The 26,158-nt window shown below is 21.9% G+C and overlaps 7 protein-coding genes and 1 long non-coding RNA gene across 15 annotated transcripts; 5 read left to right on the top strand and 3 right to left on the bottom strand.

Moving 5' to 3' along the window:
• Positions 1 to 6,704: 6,704 nt before the first annotated feature.
• Positions 6,705 to 8,173, top strand: LOC147656979 (uncharacterized). Its single transcript, XR_015293375.1, has 3 exons — positions 6,705 to 6,799; positions 7,597 to 7,748; positions 7,828 to 8,173. It is a non-coding gene; the product is annotated as an uncharacterized LOC147656979 (long non-coding RNA).
• Positions 8,174 to 8,358: 185 nt separating this feature from the next.
• LOC100868776 (uncharacterized) lies at positions 8,359 to 11,824 on the top strand. Its single transcript, XM_086912292.1, has 6 exons — positions 8,359 to 8,592; positions 8,860 to 9,678; positions 9,740 to 10,103; positions 10,178 to 10,481; positions 10,569 to 10,874; positions 10,975 to 11,824. The coding sequence occupies exons 1-5, from the start codon at positions 8,465 to 8,467 to the stop codon at positions 10,658 to 10,660; spliced, it is 1,707 nt and encodes a 568-aa protein (XP_086768418.1). The 5' UTR covers positions 8,359 to 8,464; the 3' UTR covers positions 10,661 to 10,874; positions 10,975 to 11,824.
• A 3,036-nt stretch (positions 11,825 to 14,860) lies between these two features.
• LOC100869006 (RAS oncogene family member Rab39) lies at positions 14,861 to 18,547 on the bottom strand. 2 transcript variants are annotated; one of them, XM_086912301.1, is made up of 4 exons: positions 18,409 to 18,547; positions 16,331 to 16,609; positions 15,712 to 15,821; positions 14,861 to 15,641 (listed from the first exon to the last, which is right to left on the bottom strand). In XM_086912301.1, the coding sequence occupies exons 2-4, from the start codon at positions 16,436 to 16,438 to the stop codon at positions 15,203 to 15,205; spliced, it is 657 nt and encodes a 218-aa protein (XP_086768427.1). In that variant the 5' UTR covers positions 16,439 to 16,609; positions 18,409 to 18,547; the 3' UTR covers positions 14,861 to 15,202. The 2 variants fall into 2 exon arrangements, with proteins under 2 accessions (XP_086768427.1, XP_012346932.1); XM_012491478.3 differs by lacking the exon at positions 18,409 to 18,547 and having other exon boundaries at positions 16,331 to 16,619.
• Uba4 (Ubiquitin-like activating enzyme 4) lies at positions 16,560 to 19,898 on the top strand. 6 transcript variants are annotated; one of them, XM_086912296.1, is made up of 6 exons: positions 16,560 to 16,661; positions 17,379 to 17,598; positions 17,760 to 17,973; positions 18,054 to 18,352; positions 18,424 to 18,888; positions 18,967 to 19,281. In XM_086912296.1, exons 2-6 carry the CDS (start codon positions 17,421 to 17,423, stop codon positions 19,116 to 19,118), a joined length of 1,308 nt encoding a protein of 435 aa, XP_086768422.1. In that variant the 5' UTR covers positions 16,560 to 16,661; positions 17,379 to 17,420; the 3' UTR covers positions 19,119 to 19,281. The 6 variants fall into 6 exon arrangements, with proteins under 6 accessions (XP_086768422.1, XP_086768420.1, XP_086768423.1 ...); XM_086912294.1 differs by having other exon boundaries at positions 16,561 to 16,661; positions 17,344 to 17,598; XM_086912297.1 differs by having other exon boundaries at positions 16,574 to 16,654.
• Positions 19,148 to 21,610, bottom strand: LOC100865961 (putative galactose-1-phosphate uridylyltransferase). Its single transcript, XM_003697229.4, has 7 exons — positions 21,469 to 21,610; positions 20,861 to 20,917; positions 20,614 to 20,783; positions 20,294 to 20,499; positions 19,974 to 20,202; positions 19,623 to 19,839; positions 19,148 to 19,540 (listed from the first exon to the last, which is right to left on the bottom strand). The coding sequence occupies exons 1-7, from the start codon at positions 21,482 to 21,484 to the stop codon at positions 19,293 to 19,295; spliced, it is 1,143 nt and encodes a 380-aa protein (XP_003697277.1). The 5' UTR covers positions 21,485 to 21,610; the 3' UTR covers positions 19,148 to 19,292.
• Positions 21,480 to 23,439, top strand: LOC100868663 (proteasome subunit alpha type-6). Of its 2 annotated transcripts, none has more exons than XM_003697250.4 (6): positions 21,480 to 21,613; positions 22,141 to 22,298; positions 22,461 to 22,555; positions 22,642 to 22,723; positions 22,814 to 23,243; positions 23,335 to 23,439. In XM_003697250.4, exons 2-6 carry the CDS (start codon positions 22,223 to 22,225, stop codon positions 23,390 to 23,392), a joined length of 741 nt encoding a protein of 246 aa, XP_003697298.1. In that variant the 5' UTR covers positions 21,480 to 21,613; positions 22,141 to 22,222; the 3' UTR covers positions 23,393 to 23,439. The 2 variants fall into 2 exon arrangements, with proteins under 2 accessions (XP_003697298.1, XP_086768426.1); XM_086912300.1 differs by having other exon boundaries at positions 21,494 to 21,730.
• Positions 23,430 to 24,428, bottom strand: SmD2 (small ribonucleoprotein particle protein SmD2). The gene is made up of 3 exons (XM_012491479.3): positions 24,293 to 24,428; positions 23,826 to 24,081; positions 23,430 to 23,735 (listed from the first exon to the last, which is right to left on the bottom strand). Coding segments are annotated over exons 1-3 (363 nt in total). The 5' UTR covers positions 24,295 to 24,428; the 3' UTR covers positions 23,430 to 23,630.
• Positions 24,381 to 25,850, top strand: LOC100865716 (rRNA-processing protein UTP23 homolog). The gene is made up of 3 exons (XM_086912299.1): positions 24,381 to 24,869; positions 25,049 to 25,281; positions 25,367 to 25,850. Exons 1-3 carry the CDS (start codon positions 24,750 to 24,752, stop codon positions 25,791 to 25,793), a joined length of 780 nt encoding a protein of 259 aa, XP_086768425.1. The 5' UTR covers positions 24,381 to 24,749; the 3' UTR covers positions 25,794 to 25,850.
• Positions 25,851 to 26,158: the final 308 nt, after the last annotated feature.

Consider the following 26,158-nt stretch of genomic DNA (forward strand, 5'->3'; position numbering starts at 1 on the left):
TTACTAAAAAATATGTATTTACTCGTTATTTATTCTTTTATTTACGTATTTGTATAATATTATCTACATACATTGATTTATTTGCTTTTAATATATATTATTTCGTATAAATAATTCATTTTCACAAATTATTTAACGTAACCTTTAACGCTTCTACCAAAAAAGAAGCACCTCCGCACCAATAAGATTGTTCAATCATTCTGATTGGTGGAAAGATGCTACCGAAAAGTTTATAAAAGGATGTACTTGATATTTGCAGTCATTCTACAGAAGAACATAGAAGAAGTAATGTAAAGAAATGTTACCTTCGATTCAGTAAAAAAACTGCACTATTCCCTATTCCCAATGAATTTCAAAAATAAAATCATATATTAATTTATAGATGTTTATCATTAATTTGTTTATTCATTACAAATCCGTATGATATTATTCACACCGATTTATTTGATTTCATTATTCTTTATTTTATCGGCTTATTATTAATTATTTATTTTCACGATATATTCCTACCAAAAAGGAAGATGTCTTGGAAAAATTGATTCTTATTAATGACGTTGGCAAATAATTTAAAAATACGATGTAATTATTATTATTTCTATTAATTATAAATAAAAAATTGAAGTGAAACAATCAAGTAACATTTTTCCAAGTAACTATTTTCACTTTTCTAGAATCATTGAAAATAAAATTGAACGTTTATGTATTCTTATTATTAAAAAGTATATGTTTGTTCGTTATTATCCCTCCATTTATATATTTATACAATATTACTTATATAAAATGATTTATTTAAATTTATTATTATTATATATATTATTTCGTTCAAATTATTTATTTTCGCGTAAATTTATTTAACGTAATCTAACGTTCCTTTCAAAAAAGAAGCACCTCTGCACCAATAAGCTTGTTCTTTCATTCTGATTGGTGGAACGATGCTACCGAAAAGTTTATAAAAGGATGTACTTGATATTTGCAGTCATTCTACAGAAGAACAAAGAAGACGTAATGTTAAGAAATGTTACCTTCGATTCAATAAAAAAACTGCACTATTCCCTATTCCCAATGAATTTCAAAAATAAAATCATATATTAATTTATAGATGTTTATTATTAATTTGTTTATTCATTACAAATCCGTATGATATTATTCACACCGATTTATTTGATTTCATTATTCTTTATTTTATCGGTTTATTATTAATTATTTATTTTCACGATATATTCCTACCAAAAAGGAAGATGTCTTGGAAAAATTGATTCTTATTAATGACGTTGGCAAATAATTTAAAAATACGATGTAATTATTATTATTTCTATTAATTATAAATAAAAAATTGAAGTGAAACAATCAAGTAACATTTTTCCAAGTAACTATTTTCTCTTTTCTAGAATCATTGAAAATAAAATTGAACGTTTATGTATTCTTATTATTAAAAAGTATATGTTTGTTCGTTATTATCCCTCCATTTATATATTTATATAATATTACTTATATAAAATGATTTATTTAAATTTATTATTATTATATATATTATTTCGTTCAAATTATTTATTTTCGCGTAAATTTATTTAACGTAATCTAACGTTCCTTTCAAAAAAGAAGCACCTCTGCACCAATAAGCTTGTTCTTTCATTCTGATTGGTGGAACGATGCTACCGAAAAGTTTATAAAAGGATGTACTTGATATTTGCAGTCATTCTACAGAAGAACATAGAAGAAGTAATGTAAAGAAATGTTACCTTCGATTCAGTAAAAAAACTGCTCTATTCCCTATTCCCAATGAATTTCAAAAATAAAATCATATATTAATTTATAGATGTTTATCATTAATTTGTTTATTCATTACAAATCCGTATGATATTATTCACACCGATTTATTTGATTTCATTATTCTTTATTTTATTGGTTTATTATTAATTATTTATTTTCACGATATATTCCTACCAAAAAGGAAGATGTCTTGGAAAAATTGATTCTTATTAATGACGTTGGCAAATAATTTAAAAATACGATGTAATTATTATTATTTCTATTAATTATAAATAAAAAATTGAAGTGAAACAATCAAGTAACATTTTTCCAAGTAACTATTTTCTCTTTTCTAGAATCATTGAAAATAAAATTGAACGTTTATGTATTCTTATTATTAAAAAGTATATGTTTGTTCGTTATTATCCCTCCATTTATATATTTATATAATATTACTTATATAAAATGATTTATTTAAATTTATTATTATTATATATATTATTTCGTTCAAATTATTTATTTTCGCGTAAATTTATTTAACGTAATCTAACGTTCCTTTCAAAAAAGAAGCACCTCTGCACCAATAAGCTTGTTCTTTCATTCTGATTGGTGGAACGATGCTACCGAAAAGTTTATAAAAGGATGTACTTGATATTTGCAGTCATTCTACAGAAGAACATAGAAGAAGTAATGTAAAGAAATGTTACCTTCGATTCAGTAAAAAAACTGCTCTATTCCCTATTCCCAATGAATTTCAAAAATAAAATCATATATTAATTTATAGATGTTTATCATTAATTTGTTTATTCATTACAAATCCGTATGATATTATTCACACCGATTTATTTGATTTCATTATTCTTTATTTTATTGGTTTATTATTAATTATTTATTTTCACGATATATTCCTACCAAAAAGGAAGATGTCTTGGAAAAATTGATTCTTATTAATGACGTTGGCAAATAATTTAAAAATACGATGTAATTATTATTATTTCTATTAATTATAAATAAAAAATTGAAGTGAAACAATCAAGTAACATTTTTCCAAGTAACTATTTTCTCTTTTCTAGAATCATTGAAAATAAAATTGAACGTTTATGTATTCTTATTATTAAAAAGTATATGTTTGTTCGTTATTATCCCTCCATTTATATATTTATATAATATTACTTATATAAAATGATTTATTTAAATTTATTATTATTATATATATTATTTCGTTCAAATTATTTATTTTCGCGTAAATTTATTTAACGTAATCTAACGTTCCTTTCAAAAAAGAAGCACCTCTGCACCAATAAGCTTGTTCTTTCATTCTGATTGGTGGAACGATGCTACCGAAAAGTTTATAAAAGGATGTACTTGATATTTGCAGTCATTCTACAGAAGAACATAGAAGAAGTAATGTAAAGAAATGTTACCTTCGATTCAGTAAAAAAACTGCTCTATTCCTTATTCCCAATGAATTTCAAAAATAAAATCATATATTAATTTATAGATGTTTATCATTAATTTGTTTATTCATTACAAATCCGTATGATATTATTCACACCGATTTATTTGATTTCATTATTCTTTATTTTATCGGTTTATTATTAATTATTTATTTTCACGATATATTCCTACCAAAAAGGAAGATGTCTTGGAAAAATTGATTCTTATTAATGACGTTGGCAAATAATTTAAAAATACGATGTAATTATTATTATTTCTATTAATTATAAATAAAAAATTGAAGTGAAACAATCAAGTAACATTTTTCCAAGTAACTATTTTCACTTTTCTAGAATCATTGAAAATAAAATTGAACGTTTATGTATTCTTATTATTAAAAAGTATATGTTTGTTCGTTATTATCCCTCCATTTATATATTTATACAATATTACTTATATAAAATGATTTATTTAAATTTATTATTATTATATATATTATTTCGTTCAAATTATTTATTTTCGCGTAAATTTATTTAACGTAATCTAACGTTCCTTTCAAAAAAGAAGCACTTTTGCACCAATAAGCTTGTTCTTTCATTCTGATTGGTGGAACGATGCTACCGAAAAGTTTATAAAAGGATGTACTTGATATTTGCAGTCATTCTACAGAAGAACATAGAAGAAGTAATGTAAAGAAATGTTACCTTCGATTCAGTAAAAAAACTGCTCTATTCCCTATTCCCAATGAATTTCAAAAATAAAATCATATATTAATTTATAGATGTTTATCATTAATTTGTTCATTCATTACAAATCCGTATGATATTATTCACACCGATTTATTTGATTTCATTATTCTTTATTTCATCGGTTTATTATTAATTATTTATTTTCACGATATATTCCTACCAAAAAGGAAGATGTCTTGGAAAAATTGATTCTTATTAATGACGTTGGCAAATAATTTAAAAATACGATGTAATTATTATTATTTCTATTAATTATAAATAAAAAATTGAAGTGAAACAATCAAGTAACATTTTTCCAAGTAACTATTTTCTCTTTTCTAGAATCATTGAAAATAAAATTGAACGTTTATGTATTCTTATTATTAAAAAGTATATGTTTGTTCGTTATTATCCCTCCATTTATATATTTATATAATATTACTTATATAAAATGATTTATTTAAATTTATTATTATTATATATATTATTTCGTTCAAATTATTTATTTTCGCGTAAATTTATTTAACGTAATCTAACGTTCCTTTCAAAAAAGAAGCACCTCTGCACCAATAAGCTTGTTCTTTCATTCTGATTGGTGGAACGATGCTACCGAAAAGTTTATAAAAGGATGTACTTGATATTTGCAGTCATTCTACAGAAGAACATAGAAGAAGTAATGTAAAGAAATGTTACCTTCGATTCAGTAAAAAAACTGCTCTATTCCCTATTCCCAATGAATTTCAAAAATAAAATCATATATTAATTTATAGATGTTTATCATTAATTTGTTTATTCATTACAAATCCGTATGATATTATTCACACCGATTTATTTGATTTCATTATTCTTTATTTTATTGGTTTATTATTAATTATTTATTTTCACGATATATTCCTACCAAAAAGGAAGATGTCTTGGAAAAATTGATTCTTATTAATGACGTTGGCAAATAATTTAAAAATACGATGTAATTATTATTATTTCTATTAATTATAAATAAAAAATTGAAGTGAAACAATCAAGTAACATTTTTCCAAGTAACTATTTTCTCTTTTCTAGAATCATTGAAAATAAAATTGAACGTTTATGTATTCTTATTATTAAAAAGTATATGTTTGTTCGTTATTATCCCTCCATTTATATATTTATATAATATTACTTATATAAAATGATTTATTTAAATTTATTATTATTATATATATTATTTCGTGTAAATAATTCATTTTCGCAAATTATTTAACGTAATCTAACGTTCCTTTCAAAAAAGAAGCACCTCTGCACCAATAAGCTTGTTCTTTCATTCTGATTGGTGGAACGATGCTACCGAAAAGTTTATAAAAGGATGTACTTGATATTTGCAGTCATTCTACAGAAGAACATAGAAGAAGTAATGTAAAGAAATGTTACCTTCGATTCAGTAAAAAAACTGCTCTATTCCCTATTCCCAATGAATTTCAAAAATGAAATCATATATTAATTTATAGATGTTTATCATTAATTTGTTTATTCATTACAAATCCGTATGATATTATTCACACCGATTTATTTGATTTCATTATTCTTTATTTTATTGGTTTATTATTAATTATTTATTTTCACGATATATTCCTACCAAAAAGGAAGATGTCTTGGAAAAATTGATTCTTATTAATGACGTTGGCAAATAATTTAAAAATACGATGTAATTATTATTATTTCTATTAATTATAAATAAAAAATTGAAGTGAAACAATCAAGTAACATTTTTCCAAGTAACTATTTTCTCTTTTCTAGAATCATTGAAAATAAAATTGAACGTTTATGTATTCTTATTATTAAAAAGTATATGTTTGTTCGTTATTATCCCTCCATTTATATATTTATATAATATTACTTATATAAAATGATTTATTTAAATTTATTATTATTATATATATTATTTCGTTCAAATTATTTATTTTCGCGTAAATTTATTTAACGTAATCTAACGTTCCTTTCAAAAAAGAAGCACCTCTGCACCAATAAGCTTGTTCTTTCATTCTGATTGGTGGAACGATGCTACCGAAAAGTTTATAAAAGGATGTACTTGATATTTGCAGTCATTCTACAGAAGAACAAAGAAGACGTAATGTTAAGAAATGTTACCTTCGATTCAATAAAAAAACTGCACTATTCCCTATTCCCAATGAATTTCAAAAATAAAATCATATATTAATTTATAGATGTTTATTATTAATTTGTTTATTCATTACAAATCCGTATGATATTATTCACGCCGATTTATTTGATTTCATTATTCTTTATTTTATTGTTTTATTATTAATTATTTATTTTCACGATATATTCCTACCAAAAAGGAAGATGTCTTGGAAAAATTGATTCTTATTAATGACGTTGGCAAATAATTTAAAAATACGATGTAATTATTATTATTTCTATTAATTATAAATAAAAAATTGAAGTGAAACAATCAAGTAACATTTTTCCAAGTAACTATTTTCTCTTTTCTAGAATCATTGAAAATAAAATTGAACGTTTATGTATTCTTATTATTAAAAAGTATATGTTTGTTCGTTATTATCCCTCCATTTATATATTTATATAATATTACTTATATAAAATGATTTATTTAAATTTATTATTATTATATATATTATTTCGTTCAAATTATTTATTTTCGCGTAAATTTATTTAACGTAATCTAACGTTGCTTTCAAAAAAGAAGCACCTCTGCACCAATTAGCTTGTTCTTTCATTCTGATTGGTGGAACGATGCTACCGAAAAGTTTATAAAAGGATGTATTTGATCATTTGCAGTTATTCTGCAGAAGAATAAAGAAGAATCAACGTTAGAAACGGTATACTGGATTCATTAAAAAAGCTGCTCTATTCCCGATTTATTTTCGGTGAGTTTCAAAAATCAATTTACATAGTTTATATATTATTATATTATTATATCTTTATTATTAATTTGTTCGTTCATTACCAATCCATATGATATTCATATAAACCGATTTATTTATTTCATTTCATTATTTCTTATTTTATTCATTTATTATTATTTATTTATTTTCATAATGTATTCCTACCATAAATAGATATTTTTTTGTTAGAAGAATTGTTTTAATTTTACAAATTAGTTTGATATGGTGATGCTTTTGAAACAGTTTATTAAAAATGATGTAGTTATTCTTATTTCGATTCATTATAAATAAAAAATCGAAAAAAACAATCAAGAAATATTATTCAATAGAAAACTATTTTCTATTTTCTAGAAATATTAAAAATAGAATTGAATAGTTATTTCATAAATTATTCATATAAAATTTTTAAAAATTTAAATCGATTTCACAAAGTTTGTGGCCAAATTTTTCGATTTTTTAATAAGAGAATATGATATGTAAAGGGCACTAAAAGTTTTTCGTAGATTGATTTTAGAAATTTTCTGACTGAAATTTTTGATTTTTTAACAGAAAGATATGATTTGTAAAGAGATGGCATTAAAAATTTTTTTTTACTATTTTTTTATTATGTTCGCTTGAATGAGTATTCATTATAATCGTATTTTGCGTTCTTAATAATAATGTGAATATTACGACAATACAATAAAAATTCTAAAGCCGTAGAAATTTAATTTGGATAAGTGCATGATTGATTCGCGTATCTTATTATATATTTAATCTTCTTTCTTTTTCAAATTTAGATACTTTTTTTTTAACGTGGGAAAAATCCTCGGGGGCACCCGGCTTCTCTGGAGGTGATACCGTGTTAGTGTCTGACTTTTACCGACTAAAACCCTGCGATGGCCTTTCAATGCCTTCAGGGAGCACTGGGAAGTCTCGACGAACATCTCCGGTACGTTGCGCGACTTGCCTCATTATGGCTTATTTTCGGACAGGCTGAATATTATTGCTCCTTCGAACAATTCGTTTAGTGACGCCGGGACCACACTACCCTTTCTCACGTGCATCGACGTGTTCTTCTTTAATTTCACTGACGCAACTATGGAGCATCGCTAAAGTTCACCAGCGATGGACGCAACATTCTAGTTATTATTCAACATACTAATTAATTTTCTAATTTTTATCTTATTTCTATTGTTCTTTCACTATTTCTTTTTATCTATATTTGTTTTGCAATTTTTATGTGTTTAGAATATCTGAATAACTTTGTTGTTTTCTTTGTTTTATTTGTTTAATCTATTCATTCAAAATTTTAATAGAATATATTATATTTAAAAATTTGTATATCATATATAATTAAAGATATTATATATTTTATATATGTTTATACTTTATTATATTTGTCATATATGTATAATATATAAATTTATATTTTTATTTATTATATATATATATATTAAATTTTTATAATCATGATTCTAAATCGTTTGATAATTTTATTGAAGTACCATCCGTCGGTAACATATTGATTCACTATTTTCATCAAGTGTAACCTTGAACTTGACTAACGTATTCACTTTCTGGGGAGTGTCTGCAATCTTATATTAGTAACTATTAATTGTATCTTTTACTTGTATAACTATTTTGTATTAATTTTTATTAATAATTATGGATCCTTCAATTTTCCCTGACGAAATTTGGATAAAAATTTTATTATATTGTGATGTACCTGATATTATTGCTATCGGTAGTACGTGCAAACATTTAAGAAAAACTTCAGATACTGATTATTTGTGGTAAGTTTAAAAATTTATATTAAAAATATAGTGAAATTCATTTAACTTACATAAAGAATAAATAAAAAAATATATCATTAAAAACATAGTTACATTGTTAGACTAAAATAGATAATATTTTTATAAATTATTGAATTATTAACTAAAATTTTCTTTTAAAAATTTTTTCATCAAAAAAGATTGTTAATGATTTCATTAAAATATATAATTTTAAAAATGTATATTTTCCAAATGAAACTTTTAAATTATTCATTTATGTTCTTTCAGGAAAATAAAGTGGTTACAATTGATTTCAAAAGTACACTTTAGATTTCCAGATATAAAATGTTTGCAACTACTTAATGTTAATTTTAAAGCAATATGTTATAGATTATATATGGTAATTACATTAGGAGAAACTGTTCATTTTCCAAAATGTCGTCATTGCAGTGGTTATACATGTCAAAGAAATTGTGTTGAAGGTTCTAGTGCAAAAGTAGTAATTGAAATTGGAAATAAATATACATGGGTAATTGCACCACATTTTGAATTAAGAAGACATTTTTCAATGTTTGGTGTACCTAAATATAATAATGAAACATATTTGGAACAAACACAAAATATTCCAAGTAGTAGTACTCATCCAAAATGTGATGGCAAATCATTAACTAAAAAATTAAAATTATTGAAATTAACTGAATTAGCAACTGCTAAAATTCCAAGACCTAGTGGTCCATTTTGTGTTTTTTGTAATTCTGTAAAATTATATAGAGAGAAAAAGAGATTAATTACTCATCAAAATGATCCAACATGTTATGCAAGGCCAAATCCAATTTATGAAAAACTTATAAATGGATATTGCACTGATACTGTTGAAGTACTTGGAATTCCAAATGTTGATCTTGTTAGTCCAGCAGAAGCATTATTAAGTGAAGGAACATTTCCTGTCCTTAAAACATTTGTTGGTCATTTATTTCATCAGATGACATTAACTTCAACATTAAGAAAACCTAATGCAGTACTCATGTTTTGTGAACCTTTAGCTATGCATCCAATGCTAAGAAAACAATTGTTACATTATTTATTTCAAGAAGTTAAAATATCAAGGTAAGATAAATGTATGTTGCAATAAAACATATTTTTAAAAAATATATAATTAAATTTCTAGAGTATGTCTGGTTCCTAAACCTTTAGCAGCATGTGCAATGCTGGATGTGGAAACTTGTGTAGTAGTTGATAGTGGTGCTTTAAGTACAACAGTAGCTGTTGTAATTGGTGGACGTGTTATACCACAACGTTGGAGATTATTGCCTGTTGGTGGTTGGCATGTAGCTTATCATTTAAAACAAGCTATGCATTGGTATCTAAAAGGATGTTATCATATTCCTATATCATATTTAGACACATTGCCTATTAAAGAAAGATGTAGATTAAGTTATAATATTAAAAATGAAGAGAAAAAAATAGGACAAAAAGCTGGGGAATGTATTAAAGTTAGAGTTCGAAGCTATGCTGATAATAAGCAATTTTTGGTTAGTAAATATATATACATATACATAAAATTTTTACAAAATTTAAAATTACAAGATTTATTTATATTTTTTAGAGAGTTTCTCTAGGTTCAGAACTGTACATTGCTCCTGAAATGATGTATATCAACCTTGGTTTACCACAAGTAATAAAAGATATAACAGCTGGTTTATCAGAAGAAGTATTACACGATTGTCTTTCACATATATTACTTACTGGAGGAAACACACATCTTTCAGGTTTTGGATTAAGATTAACTAAAGATTTACGAGAATTATTACCAGAATATAGCAAAATATTAGAAGTAAGAAGTTGTCCTGGTACTCATAGTTGGAATGTTGCAATGGGTTCTACATATGTGCCTTTAACTGTACATCCTGGTAGTTATATAATATTAATTATCATTAAAAAATTACATAACAATACAATAAAATATAATATATATATATTATTAACTTATAATTTAGACAAAACACCACCAGAATATATAGAAGGTAATCCATTTTGGCTGTCAAGAGAAGAATATGTTTTATTTGGATGTGAATCATTGGAACAGTAAATTGTAATAAGTGATTTTTTATAAAATCAAACTTATATCTCACTTATTATATAAATGCAAAATCTTTGCATATGTAAAACTATTGAAAAAGTAAAAGAAAAACTATCATGAAGAAAATCTTTCAATGAATTGCCTTTAAATTAGATGCAAAATATAATCACAGATAATTGGAGGAACATTCCAAGATTAAGTGCTTGGACAAAAATAAATATTGGTTAGTATCAAAAATTGTTTTTAGTAGGAATTTTATATATATATATTCAATAAATTGCGTAAACTTTGAAATCACACTATTAAAGTATATTATGTTGTAGATATTTTCGAAGTTCTACAAAGATGCCGAAGATATAAACTTCACTAATATATATCTAATGAAATACTTGCGTAGACATACGTTTTCGCATTTATAATACTATATTTAAGTCCATTAAGCATTCTTTTTCTATTGTCATCCACAATCTAACAATTTTACACAAACTTTTTAAAACAATTAGATGTTAATATATATATAATCACATTCATCCATCTCTCTCACACACACACACACACACACACACACACACACACACACACACACACACACACAAAATTTTAATTTTTCTTTTCTATTTTCCCTTTACAATTTTCTTGAAATTTTATAATTCATGATTAAAGTTAAAAATTAATTTAATAATTTACTTAGAATTTCTTAATTCAAAATGACAAGAAATTTGATAAAATTGTTTCTACTTATATTTATTTAAAGAATTTTCATCAATTTTTTACCCGATTTTCTAATTTAATATTGAAAATCATTTAAACTTCAACATTATAAGTGCCGTCCATTTTAGATTTTCAATTGTTCGAATTATTATATTTATTTCTTTCAATTATCAATATTTTGAATAATAATCAAATTTAATTCAAAGAAATTCATTCAAATTTTTATTTTTTATTCATAAAAGTTTTATTAATAAAAATTTATCTAAGAATTAAAAAATTGAGAATTAAGCATTCCATATAATTTAACACTTCTTTGAAGAATGATTTTTATATATATATATATATATATAGTACAAAAAAAAATTGTTTTGTAAATAGAAAAGAATATATTTAATTGCTTAATGTATACATAAAAATAATTTTAAAAAGTATTATTCACAAATAAAAATTATAAATTTTAAATAGAGTATTTCTAAAAACTTATTCATAATTTCGTATATTTACATTACATCATTTTTGCCAAAATAAGAAATATATATTAATAACTAAAATAATAGCAATTTCTAGTCATTTTAAATATATACATAGTCAAATATTTAATCTCCTCTTCCAAGATAGTAAATAATATTAAAAATAAGAATTTATGATATATAGTATAGATTTATAATAATAATATAAGAATATATTATTTCAAGTTTAATACTACAAGATTGTTACTATAATTTTTTTCAATTTTAGATTTAATTGTGAATAATTTAATAGGCAATTATTATTTTCATATGTATATTGGATATAATAATTAATTATTAAACTAAAAGTTATATAATATTTAAACAGTTATCAAATTTTAATATTAATAGAAAGTTCTAATATAGAAATTAATTTAAATATTATATATATAAAACTACGTTTTTGTTATTAGAAATTTATACAAATGTTTATAATAGATCTTAATTTATAATATTATAATTATCAGTAAATGCTTGTATATACATGCGCGTATTATGTGTAAAACATTGTTTATATGTATAATATAAGCATGTACATAATTTAAAAACTTTAAAACTATATATATTTATAATATAGTTTTTACAAATCATACATTTTTAACATTCTTTACAATTTAATTTATGTTCTCTATTTCTTACATAAATCTTTAATAACAATCGTTATTTTTTATCTTCTTAAATAATATTATATAACTATTTTTCTATTTCTCTTTTTCTTTTATTCTAAAAATATAATTTTATATTTTTTAATTATTATTTTATATTTATTTTAAAGAACAACTACAAATATTATATTTTGTAATAATTTTATTACAATACTCGAATAATTTTTCATTTCAGAAATATTTGATTTACAAGAAATCTCTATAATTTAAGCATATTGACAAGAAGATATTAAATATGTATATATTGTATGTATTAATTATATATTAATTGCTATTAATTGTTACATATTAAATATATAAATCCTATCTTATTAACATTTTATTTTGTTTATTATAACTTGTAAAAATAATAAACCATGCAAAATATATATATATATATATATTTATATATATATATATATTAATTAATATTATATACATAATTATAAATGAAAAATATCAATACATTAGTATAAAATTTTTATATGATTACTTTTTTAATTGATTTAGCCTTAAAAAATTAATTTATTATGAAATTACTAAAAGTTATCTAATTTTTAATTTTTAATTAAAAAGCAAGTTCAATTAACACATGCATATATTTTCAAAAATAAATATAGAACTTATAATATATATATATTGTTTATTTTTTATATAATTATATATAAATATAATAACACACAATATAATAGCATACAAAATTGTATACATTTTTAAATTTAATTAAATTAAACATAAAATAATACATTTTATTAGAAAACAATTTTTAGAAAATATGCATTTCAAGCATATATATATATATATATATATATATATATATATATATATTATATATGTTTATTTCTTTATATGTATGATATTTAAAATTTTTATATTTATATATTAAATTATATATTTATTATAATTCATATTTTTAATGTAATATTATTAATCTTTATTTACAAAAAAAAATACTTAAAAACAAAAAGGAACATATAATGAATTTATATTTCATAGATTTAAAAATCATTTAGTCACTTACATATATGTTTTATTACTATATTGACAAAAACATAAATGTTGTATATATAACTATACAAATTTAATGACATGATATATGATGTTATTAATTTGCACCTTTCTTATTTAATATTTTCATTTTACATCATAGTTAATGAGTATAAAATTTCACAAATAAATTCTATCCATGCAGTGCTTATACAATATTTTTTACAAATTTAAATTTCAAATATTTGTTATACAAATACATATTTCACTGCACATTACTTTCTGAATAAATATTATATATTATATATAATATTTTTTTTATTGTAGAAAATAAATACTTCTCTACTTATTTAAATTTGCAGTGAAAAATGCAAATGATATAAATGACATTTACTTGAATATATTTTGACTAATTTATTTCTGACTTAAGAATATGCAAATATTTATTTATTTCTTAATTTTTATTTTGAAAGTTAGAAATTTATATTATTTTTAAGAGATTGATATGAAAAAGTGTAAAACGTACCATTCAATAAAAAATGGTTATATTAAAAATATGCTAGATTATATAAATTGTATTCTATTCAAACTGACATGTTATATTTTATAATAGAAATATAACAGAATAGTTATTTATTAGTTCATAGTAATAAAATTAAAATATACTATTTATTATTTTATATATAACAAAATTTAATATTTTCAAAGAATCATATGATATATACAGAATATATATATTAAAACATTATGTTTTAAAATTAGAACATATAATATCATACTTTATTTTTTCTTTTCTCATTCTCTCCATTTTTATAAATGTTTTATAAATTAAAAATATTATAATTAGTGACATGTTATTTTGTTTGGCTTTAATTAAATATAAATATATATATATATATATATATATATATATATATATATATATTATATATATATATATATTTCATATATTAATTTGGTTTTTTATATGATATTATCACAAATTGTGATATTAAAAGAAAAAAATATAGTTCAAGAAATAATGGATATTTAACTGATATAAGTATTTCATTAATTTTCAAATTTTCATTTTCACATAAAACACATAATCTACAAATATTTATATTTTAAAAACTTTTTTTAATTTATATTGTATTTATTAAAAATAAATAATGGTTTTATATCTTATGAAAATTTTGCTACAACATTTGAATAATAATTTTGACAAAAAAGCACAGCCGTTATTTTGCTTCGTAAAACAAAATCATTAATTTATAATAAAATATATAAAAATATTATAGCTAAATTAATATTATGAACATGAACTTTTTTTATATTTAAATATTTTGGATCTTAAATAAGATAGAAAACAGTCCTAGTTCAATGTCTATGTGTTTCAAAGATATATAATCATTTAGTTTATACAAGCTATGTACAAAAATGTCTAATCAAGATTTATATACATTTTTTAAATTTATTATAAATTCTTCTTCTAAAATAAGAATGCAGTGAAATATAATTTTTAAAAAATAGAATTTTCCTCTTCTTTTATCAAATAAAATTATTAAAAAAATTTTATTTTAATTACTTTTAGTATCAAGAATAATTCACAGAAAAATATAAGAAATTAATAATAATGTAATAATTTCTATTACATATATAATAGAACACTGCATTCTAAATATTATTATTTTTTATATTATAACAAATTAAAATTTAACTTAACAACAAGAACTCTTTGCAGGTTCTGCTTCGACTAGATTAAAATCTAAACCACCAGGTCTAGCAAATCCAGTTTTTATTCCATCCCAACCATCTTCTACTTTGTATTCACCAGTCTGTATTCTATTATAAACTTCCTGAGTAACTGTTCGAAATGCCTCTTCAACATTAATTCCAGTTTTTGCACTGGTTTCAATGTGATGTACTCCATGCTCATCAGCAAAAGCTCTTGCTTCTTCCTTTGAAACTTCTCGTCTACTTCCATTGGTAACTAAATCTAATTTACAACCTACCAATGCAAATACAGGACGATGTGGTTCAATATGTCTACGAGCATCCATCATCCATTGAGGAATATGTTCAAAACTTGCTCTATTACAAACATCATATACAAGCAAGGCTCCAACAGAATTTCTATAGTAGGATTTTGTAATTGACCTATTTAATTATGGTTTTAATGATTACATTTCTATTTCTTAATAAAAAATTTGAAAAAAAAATAACATACCTAAATCTTTCTTGGCCAGCAGTATCCCATAATTGTAATTTTATTCTTGTTCCATCTTTTACTTCAATTAATCTAGCGAAAAAATCTACTCCTACTGTTGGATCTGAAAGCTAAAACAAAATATATTGTACATTTTTTATATTCACTAAATATAAATATTTTTAATTATATAGCTTTACATAAAAACAAAAAATATATGTTTCATAATCAAATTGTACACTTTTGTTAATTATTTAATATTTATTTGTTTATTAACTTATTATGAATATATATAATTATTAAATTATATTAAAATATTAAATTAAATTCACTTTCATTATTACAAAAAATGTATAAATAACATTATATCATAAAATTTTTGCATTATTTTAAGTTTATCATTTTAAAAATAATAATATACATAAATTCAATTAACTTTAATATACGTAAATATTATTAGATCCACAAATTGGAAATATTCCAATAAAATAAAATTTATCTCAACACCGAATTTAACATCAAATGCGACTTAAAATTAATATATCAAAAATTATGAGAAAACAAAATGTGATAGCTTTATTATTTTTTAAAATTATTTTTTATTATCAATGTTGATAGTATGGTTAGAGTCACTACGTACCTCTGCGAACTTCCCATCAGTAAAATATTTCAGTAATGAACTTTTTCCGACTGTACTGTCACCAATAAGTATCAGACGAAACTGATAGTCAAAAATTGGTTCCACCATCTTGATGTATATTATGAATAAACTTCTTCACAAATAATACTCACTTTGTTACTTAAAAAATCATGGTTTTCATATATACACTTGTCAAGAGTCAGAACCTCGCTGACCGTGACATTAATCATCAACTTCCTACCTTTGCTCAAGACTGTACTGGTTTTATTGCGCACGACACTGTACAAATAAACATACAGATCTTGCAGAGATCATTGAAATTGAGTATATTGTAATTTTAACAAACTAGCTGTTTTTAATCGTTTCTGATCTCATTACTTTTTACTTCTTCAATTCCTTTAAATATTCACAAAGCCACACAATTCATTCAATATACATTTACTGATTTGAACTTAAAACATCATAATTTAATTTATATTTAATATAAACAAAAAATTAAAAGAAAATATTTTTTTTATTTAATATTTAAATGAAATAAAAAATTCACTTAAAAATAAATTCTAAAATTCAAAACAAGTATACAAAATTTTTCTTTTATTACATTATTTGTAATGATAAAAATTTTATTTTATCTACTATGTTGTAAAGATTAAAAATTAATTAAAAGATGATTCATCATTTTGTAGACTAATATTGAAAATCAGTAGTATCTCAATAGTATCATTTGCGTTTTAAATATGAAACTGAAAGTGTAATATATATATACATAAATTTAATACATTGTAAAATATTTAAAAATAAACAATATTCATAATTAATAATAGAACACTAAATATTGTAGAATAATTATTTCTATTTTATCATTTATATTTTCTAATCAGTATTTCTTATGTACACATATATATTTATTATCATTAACCTTTCGAACATCCATCTTTTAATAAATATTAATATAACCTTAAGTTAAATGCATCTTTGATAGAAAAGATTTTAATTCAATTTTTCTTTTAAAGTTTTTTATAGTAATAATAATTTTCAATTCATTCAGTTTCGTTCATTCGATTCATTTCAAAAACTTTATTCTACGAAAATGAATGAAAAAAAATTGATTGATGAAATTATTGAATTACGTGAATTGTTACGCATAAAAGAAGCTCAATTAGCTGCTCTAAGGCGCGAAAGACAAATTTTACAAGATTATGGTTTAAGTAATGAAGAAATATTAAGATATAGTAGACAAATTTTTTTGCCAGAAATTGGCATTAAAGGTGTGTAACTTATTCATAAATAATTAAAATATATCATTGAATATAATGATATGATTTTCAATTTCACTTAATATTTTCTGTTAAATATATTTTTTTAATTCTATATATAAAATATAAAAGTTCTATTCTTCAATTATAATATTTTTATTGCATACTTATAGGTCAAATGAAATTAAAAAATAGTGCAATATTAATCGTAGGAGCAGGTGGACTTGGATGTCCTGCTGCATTATATTTAGCATCTGCTGGTGTTGGACATATTGGTATTATTGACTATGATGATATCGAGATTAATAATCTTCATAGACAATTATTATATGCAGAATCAAATATTGGAATATCAAAAGTAAATGCTGCTGTAGAAACTCTTAATCGGTATTTGTAAATCAATGTAATATGCATAAATTTTATGATCAATTAATAATGCTCAATTAAATATATTGTACCAATTTTAGTTTGAATAGTACCATTAAAGTTATTCCATACAAAATTCAACTAGATAGTAATAATGCTTTGGATATAATAAAGTGTTATGATGTAATATTAGATGCTACTGATAATGTAGCCACACGTTATTTATTGAATGACGCATGTGTTCTAAATAATAAACCTTTGGTATCTGGATCAGCATTAAAATTTGAAGGTCATTTATCTGTTTTTAATTATAATGGACCTTGCTATAGATGTATATTTCCTAAACCTCCTCCTCCAGAAACAGTAACAAATTGTGGAGATGGAGGTGTTTTTGGTCCAGGTATATGTGATTATTTATTTTTATTTTATATTTTCTCATGAAAAAATATTAATTACTTGATTTAACTGCAGCCGTTGGTACAATTGGTATCTTACAAGCATTAGAAGCTCTGAAGATTGTCCTCGATCTTCCGTCTATATTATCTGGTCAACTTCTATTATTTGATGGACTAGAAACGAAGTTTCGCAATATCAGTTTACGTGCTAAAAATGTAAACTGTGTCGTTTGCGGTGATCATCCAACTATACATAAATTAATTGATTATGAACAATTTTGTGGTGCAAAAGCAAATGATAAAAATCCAAACTTAAATTTATTAAAAAAGGAAGAAAGAATAAGTGTAGAAGAATATAATACAATGAAATTAGACGCGAAAACTCATATTTTAATCGATGTACGTTCAGCGGAAGAATTTGAAATTTGTCACTTAAAGAATTCTATAAATATACCATTGAATGATATTAATAATGATGAAAAAATAAATTTTATAAAAAATAAAATAGAAGAAATGCAAAAACAATATGATAAAACTACTTGTAAGTGTATTATATAATATTAATTATAATATTAAATTATAATTATAAATATACTAAATTTATATATTTTCGTTCTAGTATACGTTATATGTAGAAGGGGAAATGATTCACAAAAAGCTGTAATAAATCTTCAGAACGTGTTCAAAGAAAATAATTTAGAAATAAAAGACATTATTGGTGGCATTCATGCTTGGAGTAAAAAAATTGATTGTACATTTCCTATATATTAACTGTGTAAAATTGTAATTGTAATTACTTATTTTTCATATCCATTGATTTTTATTCATATAATTAATATGTGTATAATTAAGTAATGTTCAATAGTACATTTTTATAAATAATATATATATGAATAACATATATATTTATAAAAATATATAGTTATATATAAAATGTGAATTGATTTATTTAGAATATTTTTCTATTTCACAATTAGTTAAACTTGTTTCTGGATGTTTGTAATGAGAATCTGATAAAGTTCTTAATTTTTCTGCTGCTCGTTCTGGTGTTAAATCTCTTTGGGCTTGTGCAAGAAGTTCATATCCAACCATATGTTTTTTTACAGTAGCTGAACGCAACAAAGGAGGTAAATAAATTCCATGAAACGTCCAGTAAGGATAATCTTGTTTTACATATGGACCAGTTGGTGCACCTTTAAAAAAGTTTTAAATGAAATATAAAAATTAAAAATATCAAAAATTTTTTTAATAAATATATATAAAAATTAAACATACCATGCCAACCCATAGAATAGGGAAATGAACAATGAAATAAATTATCATATTTAGTGCATAAGATTTTCATAATAACAGCTAATGATTCTTGTTGACTTTCTGTTAAATCTTGCATTCTAGATATTTGTTTTTTAGGTAATACCATAGTTTCATAAGGCCATATTGCCCAAAATGGTACTAAAACAACCCAATCTCGATTATCTAATACAATGCGTTCCTATAATATAAATTGTTAATAGATAAAATGTTAATAAATAAATTTATAAATAGATTAAATTTTAATGGAATTTGAATTAAAATATTTTAAAGATTCTATTACAAATTTAAAATTCTATTAATATTATTTTTTACCTTTTTAAAAAGCTCTTTTTGCACATAATCTATAAGAAGTGGTTTCTTATTGCGATTATAATAATCACTGAGAAATCTGTCCTTTATTTTAGCTTCATTTGGTAAGAAAGAGCTAGCCCAAATTTGACAATGAGGATGAGCATTGCTACATCCCATTAAAGCACCACGATTTTCAAAAATTTGTACCCAAGTCCATTTTTCTCCCAACTCAAGCATTTCAAAAATCCACCTGAATTAAATATTTATTAAATATTCATTGTAAATGTATAATATCCTAATATTATAGATATTATAGATATATATAAATATATTCAACATACCTTTTAATCACTTCTTTAATTTCAGAAATTTTCATAAGTGCTATTGTTACATTTGATTTTGGATGAAAACACATTACTTTACAAATACCTCTAGCAGCATCCATTTGAAATAATTCATCTTCTGACTTTGATGGGCTGGGAACTGATTCTAATAATGCAGGAAAATCATTAACAAATGAATATGTATTTTCATATATTGGAGTTATCTAGAAAACATAACAAATTTAATATTAAAATAAAAAATACATATAATTTCTTTTTTTAATTATTTTTTAACTTAATAAAATATAAAAACAGATAAGAATTATTAAGAATATCACCTGTCCACTAGCTCTAATATTGCCTGGACAAAGTGGATTATTGGGATCATAATCTGGAAGATCTTCTTCTACATTTGATTCAATTTGTCCTCCCCATGGTCGTTTCATTCGATGTGGTGATACTAATACCCATTCTCCCTTTAAAGGATTGTATCGAATATGTTGATGTTCTATAAAATATTGATCTAATAGATGAAACATAGAACTAAATTTGAAGTAATTTCTTCATAAGAACGAAAATTCTAACCAGTAGGATCAAATTTTTCTTTTACTTCTTCGCCATTTTTTAGGCTGGCTTTGTCATCTGAAAATTAATATGAATATAAAAAATTCAAGAAAAATTATGTTTATGTTATATTAATGCACTAAATTATAAAATAATTTATTTAATAAAATAAATTTATTATTAAAAATAAATTTTCAAATAATCAAAATATCATATAAAAAATATTTGTTTTAATAATATATATAAATACATTACTTACAATTTTGAAATACTATAAATCATAATATAAATTTGAATTATATTATTTATAATTTCATTTTAAATCATAATTATAAATAATATACAATTGGTTCACGCGAGTTTCGTTTTTATTTTGACCATATAATAAATATAATATAATAATTGTAATATAACTATAAAAAATACAATATAATATTACAAAATCTACTGTACAGAAAATAAAAAAAACTCGTGGAAAGTCATATGATTGACGCTTATGCTTTTCAAAAATTTATTTAAAAAATATTATATGATCAATAATATATATTTGATTGAAAAATTGATTATCTTTTATAAATATTTTATTTAAAAATTTGTTTAAAAATTAATTTCAATTAAAATATTTTTACCTGTTGATGTAGACATTTGTTTTTTGCTAAGAAGTGTCGCTTAAGTGATTTACTAGTGTACTGGAAAATTTCTCCAGTAATCACAATCAGTAGTAATTTAAGAACTAATTTATGATAACATTGCTTACGAAATCTAATGTTCAATGTATGCATATATTAATGTGTATCATATATTACGTATTATATGTATAAACTTAATTAAATTCGATCTTAATCAAATTTAAATGTTAAAAAATATTTCAGAAATTATTTATAGTAAAACGTGTGTGAATAATTATATATATATTTATTGACAATATATATATATATTAAAATTATATATTGTCAATAAAAAAAATTCAGTTTAAATTATTGTTTTTTTAATACAAAAAAGTTTTTTAGATTTGTTAAAAAATTTAGTTATATATAAAAATATTAAAAATAATAAAATTTTAAAAATATAAATATTTAAAGTTAAATATTTTCAAAATCTATTTAAAATTTAAGTTAATAATAATATTTAAAACTTTTTTTTAATTAAAATACAATTTTATATAAATTTTTATATAAAAAAAAAACAAATATAATCATATTATTGATATTATAATTCATAAGTTCTTTAAAAATCGATTTATATATTTGATTTTAATTTGATTTTTTTAATGAATAAATTTAATATTTAATGTAAACTAGCTTAATATATAGCTTGCATGATTTGACGTTTCGAAAAGTTGCCTATAACTTTTAAATACGACCATTAATATTATTTGCAAATATGGCGCGAGGTAGTAGTGCTGGTTTTGATAGACATATTACAATTTTTTCACCAGAAGGACGGCTTTACCAAGTAGGTAAGATTTATGAAAATATTTTATAATAAAATATAATTAGTTTAATATTACTAATATATTTTAAATTACTAACTCTTATACTAATTCTCTAAGTGAGAATCATGACATGGCGTGATCTGCAATTTTGAACCTTTTTGAATGTAATTAATGAATATTTTACAGAATATGCATTTAAAGCAATAAATCAAGGTGGTTTAACATCTGTTGCGGTGAAAGGTGTCGATACTGCCGTTTTTGCGACACAAAAGAAAGTGCCTGTAAGATAACCTCTCTTATTTTGTTTCCAATAGTTCTTTGTGATATTACTATTATTTTTTTGTAATTTAAAAATAATTATTTATAGGATAAATTGCTTGATGCTTCTAGTGTTACTCATATTTTTCAACTTACTGAACATATTGGCTGCCTTGTAACAGGCATGATAGGTAAAACTTTAAAAAAGAAAATTACAATAATAATAAAAAAATATATATAATATTTATTTTTTAAATGTATTTTTGTATTTTATATTTTAGCTGATAGCAGATCTCAAGTTCAACGTGCAAGATATGAAGCAGCTCATTTTAAATATAAGTATGAATATGAAATTCCTGTAGATGCATTATGCAAACGTATTGCGGATATCAGTCAAGTTTATACACAAAATGCAGAGATGCGGCCTCTTGGATGTTCTATGATGCTCATTTCATATGATAAAGAAAAAGGTCCTTGTGTTTATAAAGCTGATCCTGCTGGATATTATTGTGGTTATAGAGCTATTTCTGTTGGTGCTAAACAAACTGAAGCTAATTCTTATCTTGAGAAAAAATTAAAGAAAAAACAAAATTATGATCATGATGAAACAATACAGTTAGCAATTACATGTTTATCTACTGTTTTATCAGTAGATTTTAAGCCAACAGAAATAGAAGTTGGTGTGGTATCAAAAGATAATCCTAAATTTCGGTAAATATATCATGGTCTCATTATTTTTATTTTATTTATATAATCATCATAAATAACAAATATATATGATGTTTTATATTTTATATTTCAGAACCTTAACAGAACAAGAAATTGATAAGCATCTTACTGCAATCGCTGAAAAAGATTAATGATTTCATGTATAAATCATTACAAATAAATATCATATCTTGCTTAATTCTATTTTATTTTAATATCTTTAATATAAAAAAGAACATATTTTATTAAGATGTAAATGTTGATATGGAAATTATACATTTATAATTTAAATTTATTAAGAAATTTATTTGAAATTTTTATTTTTCATTTATAGTAAATAATTATAAGTAATAAGTTACATAGAGTTTTAAAGTGAATTTATTTGTAAAATTATTTTCCTGATGCTGTTGCTAATGGGTTCCGCAGAACTAGAATTACAGAATCACCTCTTAAAAACATCTTAGAAATAAATCTATCCTTGTTTACTGGTTTTGCCTAATCAAAAATTTATTTATATTTTTAATTTATATTATTATATTTTTAATTCTTAAAATAATACCTTTAATAATATCTTATAATAATTACCTTTTTTTTCCCTTTTCCAGTACGTGGAAGTTCAGTCCACATTTCTTTTACATTTTCTAAAACCATATTGCAATGCCTATCAAATGCTTTTACTCTTCCTAATAATTTTTTATTATTTCTACAATTAATTAAGACTTGTGTATTATTTTTTACAGATTGTGTTAATACTGAGAGTGGTCCAGTATTAAATTCTTCTTCTTCTCTTTTTGCTAGTTCCTCAGGAGTCATTTCAGATTTTGGTTTAGTTAAAGAAGACCTAAAAATAAAAATTAAAAGTTATAAAATAAAAATTAAAAATCTAAAGAGAAATATATTAATATTAATTTTAAAAAAATATCATTTTAAATAACATTTATTTATTAAAAATATCAAATATAAATAATGATAAAATAAGGTTATGTATTTCAATACATATGAATGCATAAAATTAAAATTAAAACAATCGAAAATATTATACAAATATTTACATTCTGATGAAATTTTTGTATAGCTGAAGATAAAATATTTTTTTTTTTAAACGGTATTATCACGATATAATATTTGAGTTTTAAAATTAATAAACGATATACTTTGTATAATGTTATCACTTTCGTTTACTGATCACTGAAATAGGTTATGTTTCTTATGTTATTTAGCATATTGAGAAATGATTTTTATAATATATCTTTATAAACGTATATTTTGTACGTTAAGAATAAAAATAAGTGAAAATAATAAAAAATAAATTAAGAAAGTATTTTTTAAAAAGAATAATTTATTTATTTAATTTAATCATCTAAAATTTTAAATATTTTATTATTTTTAAAGTATTATATATAATTTTTTATATAATACTTTTTAGTAATATTTTATATTTTAATATTTGAGAGGTTATAAAATATCGATATATATTATAAAGTAATATATTTTTAAAGAAATAGTAATATGAAATCAACTCGTCAAAAAAAAGCTAGAAAAAATTTAGCCTTTTTTATTAATAATTTCAAATTTAGATCACCGTTTCAAGTTCTTATTGATGGTACATTTGCTTTGGCTGCTCTAGAGGTTTGTATCTAAATATCATATCTTAATGTTCTTTAATTAAAATTAACAATTTTATTTATTTTTATTATCTAAATTGGAAGTGAGTAGAAGATGTGTATATATATATATATTATTTATATATTTATAATATAAAAAATTAATTTGTACATATATATCTTTAATTTCTGATTTTTTTTTAGAATAAATTTAATATACAAGATCAATTATCAAAATATTTTCAATCTGATATAAAATTATTAACTACACCATGTATAATTTTGGAAACAGAAAAATTAAGTTCATTTTCAAAAGCAGTTAGTGGTGCTATGCAAATAGTTAAACAATATCCTATACATAAATGTGGACATGAAAAATACTCAATTAGTGGTACAAAATGTTTACAATCCATGATTGGAAAAAATAACTCATTTAGGTATAATAAAAATTTCTATAGGAAAAATTAAAAGTTAATTATACGTATGTATTTATACATATGTACAATATTATATATTTTTTAGATATATTATAGCTACACAAGATAGAGATCTTCAGGATAATTTAAGAAAAATTCCAGGTGTTCCAATAATATATTTGCATGGTAAAGCACCAACATTGGAAGCACCTTCACAAGCTAGCCGTAAATATGCTGAAAATATTCGTAAAGGACTAGGAATGACTGAAAGAGAAAAAGAAAATATTAAAATATTAAAAGAAGCAGCTGGAATAATAGAAAAAACAGAAGTAAAATTTAAAAAAAAGAAAAAGAAAGGTCCAAATCCTCTTAGTTGTTTAAAAAAAAAGAAAAAAACACAAACAAACATTTTAAAAAATACCAATGAGAAAAATTCTGGTAAAGTTAAAAAAAGAAAAAAAATAAAAATAGCAGCACATATTAAAGAAGCAGTAGTTGCAGAAATAAAGAATAAACTAGAAAAAGAAAAATGAATTAAAAATAAATATTTGTTCAAAAAAATTTGTATATGAATAAATTATTAAAATTTATTCATTTATTTTTTTATTTATCTTTTTTAGTTTATAAAATTTAAATAAATAAAATAATATTGCAACATAGTTTTATGAATAGTTTTATGAATTCATCATATGAATTATAAATATAAATATATTATTTTATTTCTAATTCTTATAGTAAATATATAAAAAATTATACATAACTATATTATTTATGCTTAATAAAATTACAATTAAAAATTCTCATATTATACATTATAAATTGTTTCAACAATTTTTATACAATATTAATATTAAAATTTGCTAAATTATTTAATTTTTTTATTGTAAATACATATAAT

This window comes from Apis florea, unplaced genomic scaffold, assembly GCF_048593485.1.
Source record: "Apis florea isolate Af1SG1 unplaced genomic scaffold, ASM4859348v1 contig_3375_pilon, whole genome shotgun sequence".
NCBI classification, from domain to species: domain Eukaryota; kingdom Metazoa; phylum Arthropoda; class Insecta; order Hymenoptera; family Apidae; genus Apis; species Apis florea.